Genomic DNA, 6,344 nt, shown 5'->3' with positions numbered 1-6,344 from the left:
TTGTTCACAATCCAGCACCAGATGTTTATTAAACCACAATACAATTCAAACAGCTCCGTGTTAACTTGTCACCGTTTCTGCAGGCAGCACGTTCAGGCTGGCCTCTGTACCATCCAATCACCCAGAGTCAGGTGTAAGCCATGAAGTTGGAACCTGCTCAGTCTCTTTCAGCCTGCAGCCTCAGCGAACCCATTCCCACCTCACCTTACACACTGGTCGCCCAATACCCTGTGGATAATTGGTCTGGAGCTGGTGTTGAGTCGCAGGCAACAGTCTCTCCCTTTGGTGAGAGCTCATTCCCCGACTGTATAAGCTTCACTGCCCCGAGCAATGCGTCACTGCAGGCACTGAACGTGCCTGTCTTTGCAACAGCTGGCAGGATTTTTTGGCTTTGCAATACTTGGCACTGTAAGGCAGACAGATGCAGGGTGAGCTTGTTTTGTGTTTAGAGCAGGGATTCCCAACCTTTTCTTTTATGCCAGGGACCTCTACCATTCACCGAGGGGTCTGCGGACGCCAGGTTGGGAACCCCTGGTTTAGATGGAGCTCAGGACTGGTAGAGGTGTCCCTCACACCCCTCGCTGAACCTGGTGAACACAACGACACACATAAACAACTGGAGCAGAACAACTCATACACTTTGATGATAAAAGATGCCGTGAACAATCACACTGCAGTTTATGAATAACAGGGCTGGAGCACTCACTGAGCTGCCTCCTCCTTCTCCCATGAACTATCCAGCAGATTTTAGTTCATTATCCCCAACCCTCCCCCTCCCACAACCAGCAGACGCGATGCTCCATTCATCGGACTTGGACCAGCTCGATCCTCCTCAGCGATGGGCTGCAGACTCAGAGTCGGTAGGTGCTATCAAATTCCCTCCCCAAGGTCCGTCCTTTAATCCCTCCTCCACCAGCAATTCCTGTTCGGAGGGGAGGGTCAAGTCCATTATATTTTCCCTGGAAGTGGTGGCGGCAGCATTCCTGGCATTCCTCCGGACATCCCTGTGTTCGGACCCAGTAGGATCTGTGAATTATTTTTTTTTTAAAAAAGTCAGATCAGGAAGTGAACAGTATAAAATAAGTTTGGGTTGAGTTGTTCTCCGATCTTGGCAATTCACTTGCAAACATTTCATCACCGCATGAGGAGAGATCATCAGGGCACTGTTAATTGTGGGGTCTTGTGGGTTACGCTGACAAAACGTTTACAAGTAAATGGCCAAGATCACAGGACAACTCAACCCAACAATCAACCACCCGAGCCACACATTTTCCAAATTATTTCCGATACATTCAGATGCAAAGCAGCAGGCCCATCCCCATGATTGGGTTACTGTCACATTCCTGCCAGCTTGAACCAGTCTGACCAGTCTCCTCTGACCTCTCTCATTGGCAAGATACTTCCACTCACAGGACTGCTGCTCTGGATGCTTCTGCTTTTTCACGCCATTCTCTGTGAACTCTCTGTGCGTGAAAATCCCAGATGATCAGCCGTTTCTGAGATACTCAAACATTCCTGTCTGGCACCAACAATCATTCCATGGTCAAGGTCACTTAGATCATATTTCTTCCCCATTTTGATGTTTGGTCTGAACAACTGAACCTCTTGACCATGTCTGCATGCTTTGATGCATCCAGTTGATGATTGGCTGATTTGATATTTGAATTAACAAACAAGTGTGCCTAATAAAGTGGCCACCGGGTATCTTATGAAGGCCCAGAAGTGCTTCCTGTCTGGATTGAGGGCCAGATTTCCAGAATGCCTAACTTGTAGATTCAGTGCTACATTCCTTGTCCTAGTTCAAGACTGTTTAATGTCACTTCCAGTGCACAAGTGCAATGGAGAACAAAATAATTGTTACCCCCTCATTTAATCTCATTTCACACATTGTCTAACGTCAGAGGAGACAGACTGGCCAACTACTCCAGAACAGAGAGAGGGACCTGCTGTGGGTTCACCCACAACCACTCCTTTGTTCTGTGGTACAATGTTGGTCACGCTACTCCTTGCATAGCTGTACCCTGGCCAATGTTCCCACTCATTTCATTTTTACACCTGCATGGACCAACCAAGAAATTTTTACACGGCCAGAAAACCATGTGGCATTTTAAATGTTTCTATATGTAATATGCATACTATGAATATTTGGAAAGAAAATGGAAAAATCACCTACTTTTGAATTTATTTATTAATTGGAGGGTATTGGATCTATCTATCTATCTATCTAATCAAATGCACGTCAACTGAAAAAATATTTCACATTTCAGTTACCGTGCCGCCACACAGCTCAGTGGGAACAGGGCCGTGGCTCTTCCAGCTTCACCCAGTCCCCCCTCCTCTGAGCCGTTCCTCACACAGCGGGCCCAGTTGCTTGTCACTTCTCCCCAGCACTCCCGGGCGCAGCGTCCCCCTCCATCCCAGGGCCCAGCCCACAGCCGAGTCCTCACCTGTCTCTGTTGCTGGATCTGTTGTTGCTCCAATTGTAGTTTTTCCGTTTCAAAGACTACTGGGAGAATCAGGATCATGAAGGACGTTGTCCCCACCCACAGGGCCGAGCGAGTGAAGCTGTAAAACACATCAACTTAACGTTACGACTCCATTTCCTCTATGTCCATGACCAGCAGGCAGTCCGGTCTGTCCAACTTCAAACCCATCACTCAAACCGTTCCACTTTCCTGAGCAATTTGGAGCACGGATCTTTTGTTACTAAGACCCAGGCGGAGCACATTGAGAGTTTTATCTCATTGCAATAATAATAAAGTCCCTCCCCGCACACTGTTTGGCACATCGGGCAGCAACCTTGCCGTTTCTTTTATGAGGCTGAGTTACCAGCTCGACACTTAACCCAGCACAAATGGAAAGTGTGCAAGGAGTTGGCTGGATTTCAGCAAACCACTTTAGTCAGCTATCAGCAAAGAAGGGGTACACTTCCTCTCTTCCTTCCTTTAGAATCTTGGGAAACAGTCTGCCAGGGTCTAGCAGCTCACACGTCTTAAAGATGCCACATCATACTCAGATTTAATATCACTGACATATGCCAAAAAGTTCAAAGTAAATTTCTTTGACTTCCCCATCCTCAAATCCACAATCAATTCCTTGGTCTTACAAATGTTGAGTGCAAGGTTTACGTTGTGACACCACTCAACCAGCTGATTTTATGATACAAGATCATAAGACACTGCTCCAGTTCTTCCAGTCATCCCCACTCCCCTGCTTTCACCCCATACCTTCTGATGCCCTGGCTAATCAAGAACCTGCCTTAAATACACCCAATGACTTGGCCTATATCATAAAATGGAGTATATTTTACTCCATAACCTCTAACTTTACTTTTATATAATTCTTTGTTATTTATAGTTGTGTAATATAGCTGTTGTTTTGTTACAAGTCACAACCACCACAGCAAATTCCTTATGTAAATGTATGTGGTGAATTAAATTGATCCTTGATATTCCTCTTCTATGGAGCCTGAAGGCACACACACAGCAATTCAGAAACAGCTTCTTCCCTTCTGCCACCTGATGGGCACAGAACACATGAATACCATCTTCTTCAAAAAATTTACTATTTGCTTTTGCACTTTTTAAATCTATTTTCAATCTAATATACATACACATGTAAATTTACTATAATTGACTGCTTTATTTCTATATTATCATGTGTTGCATTGAACTGCTGCTGCTAAGTTAGCAAATTTCACAACACATGCTGGTGATAATAAACCTGATTCTCATTCTATGTACAGTATTTATCTTAATAAATACGTCTTAATAAGCTGGTAAGGAAGGCGGGCTCTGTCGTGGGCAAAGTACTGGAGAGTTTAACATTGGTAGCTGAGCGAAGGGCGCTGAGTAGGCTACGGTCAATTATGGATAACTCTGAACATCCTCTACATAGCACCATCCAGAGACAGAGAAGCAGTTTCAGCGACAGGTTACTATCGATACAATGCTCCTCAGACAGGATGAAGAGGTCAATACTCCCCAATGCCATTAGGCTTTACAATTCTACCGCCAGGACTTAAGAACTTTTTAAAAGCTATTATTAATGCTTTTTGAGATAGTGATTTAGATGCATATCATATTTTTTACTGAGTTAAGTATTGTATGTAATTAGTTTTGCTACAACAAGTGTATGGGACATTGGAAAAAAAAGTTGAATTTCCCCATGGGGATGAATAAAGTATCTATCTATCTATCTATCTTCCATGAAAGCAATATCCATTCCACTCCTACGGTATTGATCTACCTTCAAGTCGCAATCTCTAATGTACTTTCATTAAATTGTCTCTCTGCATAAATGATCTTTCCCCATTCGAAGCATTTCCAGTGTGGCTCTTTTTCACACCAACACTAAATCAAACTGAATTATGGCCATAAAAAGAGAGTGCTGGAGGGATCCAGTGGGTGGGGCAGCACCCGTGAGGGTGGGCTAGGAACAGTCTGCGTTTCAGGTCAAGGCTCTGCTCTAGTCTGAGACAGCCAGTGCAACTATCACCCACTGGCCCTGTCTCACCTACCCACCCTCCTCTCTTCATACTGACCATCTTCTCTCCACAGCAAGGGGCTCCAAATCTTTTTTCATACCATGAACCTTCACCACTAACTGAGGGGTCGGTGGACCCCAGGTTGGGAACCCCTGCTCTACACTCTCGGGCTTGATGCTGGGCCTCAACCCAAAACTTGCAGCAGTTCCTCGTACCCCCCCTTTCCCTACAGATGCTGTTTGACCCAATGAGTTCCCACCCCCCAGCAGATAGACCATTACTCCAGGTTCCACCACTTGGAAGTGCTCTCCTTCCACCACTTCCCACTTGTCCAGGATCACTCTCTAGGTATAAGTGCAGCTGAACGATAACACACTTTTAATTAAAACTTCAGTAATTCCCCAGCTTTAACACCTTCCACACTGTTGCAGTCTCTGCGAGCTGCTTGGTACCTCCAGCACACACCGCCATTTCCAGAAAACGCACAGCGCTGCCCGCTTCACACCTGTACAGCTTCTTGGCCAACGTCAGCGAGCAGCTGGCGGCTACCCCCGAGGCGTTTCGTACTCCCTCAGGGAACATCTCCGTCAAACCCCACAGTCGTTCCGCAAGGGACTCATCCAACTGCAAGCATAGCATGATAAAGCAGAATTAAAACCTTTATCACCAGCGCAATGGAATGCTAAGATTGCAACACAGATCATCTGTGTTCAGTTGAAGCACAGGCCAAAGTGCTAAGGTGCTCAGGGAGATCACAGGCCACAGCACTTCATTTAGGTTATTCACCAAATATGATGACCCAAATGTTAACTGGGCACCCCAAAATCAAAGCCTCATGCCACTTACACATACTTCAATCCAAAATTGGGGCAGAACAGTACCACTATGGCTAGCACAATGCTTTGCAGTACTAGAACCGGGGTTTAATTCCAACCGCTGTCTGCAAGGGGTTTGTATGTTTTCCTTGTGACTACGTAGGTTTCCTCCGGGTGCTCAGGTTTCCTTCCACAGTCCAAAAACGTGCCGGCTACTAGGTTAACTGGTCATTGTAAATTGTCCTGTGATTAGGCCAGAATTAGAGAGGTAGGTTGGAGGGTAGCTTGGCTTGAAGAGCCTACTCCGCGTTGTATCTTAATAATCTCTCCCCCTACAACACACACTCGCAAAACGTGTTAAATTAGGGGGAAAAAAATACACTAAGGATTAGTTTTGGCAGGAAACCAGCCAGATGCAAAGACAGACTTCAAGTGGGGGAATCTCCAAAGTTTCCGGGTCCCAATGGGGGATGATTAGGATCTACAACGGGAGGAGCCTGGAGAGCCGTGGGAAAAGAGATGTCCGGGAGAACCAGGATTAATCTAGACCGGCGTGGAGCGTGGCCTGGGTACCAGGGCCCGGCCGCTGGCTCCAGAGAGCGGGAAAGGCTCCGGTAGCCGGGCCGAGGGACCACCGTAGAGATCGGTAACAGGGCCGGGCCTGGCGGGGGGAAACGGGGCGGCCGGACCGGGCGGGGGTCACGGGAACTCTAACTCCAGGCCTCGGCCCACACTCCCGCCCGGCCCTGGACATGGACACGGACACGGACACGGACACAGCCACCCCACCCCAGCTCCCGGCTCCTCACATCGTCATCATCATCGTCCTCGATTTCGTCGCCGGCATCAAGCCGCCGCTCCACACTCAGCTCTGCCGCCATCTGACCGCCGCCGCCGCGCTCCTGCACTAGGCCGAGGACGCCGCGCATGCGCGTCTCAGCCGGCAATGCCGCCACCTGTCGGCCGGAGGACTCTGCAGCGAGTGGCGAGACCGGGGGCTGCAAGATCCTGTGTCGCGTCCTGGGCATCAGCCAAGCGGCAGA

At 47.7% G+C, this 6,344-nt stretch overlaps 1 protein-coding gene across 1 annotated transcript; it reads right to left on the bottom strand.

The window, feature by feature from the left end:
• On the bottom strand, nt 1-6,344 carry tomm22 (translocase of outer mitochondrial membrane 22 homolog (yeast)). Its single transcript, XM_073033937.1, has 4 exons — nt 6,111-6,344; nt 4,992-5,110; nt 2,448-2,565; nt 1-1,026 (listed from the first exon to the last, which is right to left on the bottom strand). The coding sequence occupies exons 1-4, from the start codon at nt 6,327-6,329 to the stop codon at nt 949-951; spliced, it is 534 nt and encodes a 177-aa protein (XP_072890038.1). The 5' UTR covers nt 6,330-6,344; the 3' UTR covers nt 1-948.

This window comes from Hemitrygon akajei, chromosome 31, assembly GCF_048418815.1.
Source record: "Hemitrygon akajei chromosome 31, sHemAka1.3, whole genome shotgun sequence".
Classification (NCBI taxonomy): domain Eukaryota; kingdom Metazoa; phylum Chordata; class Chondrichthyes; order Myliobatiformes; family Dasyatidae; genus Hemitrygon; species Hemitrygon akajei.
The sequence above is the reverse complement of the archived record's forward strand: the minus strand, read 5'-3'. Positions and strand labels throughout refer to the sequence as shown.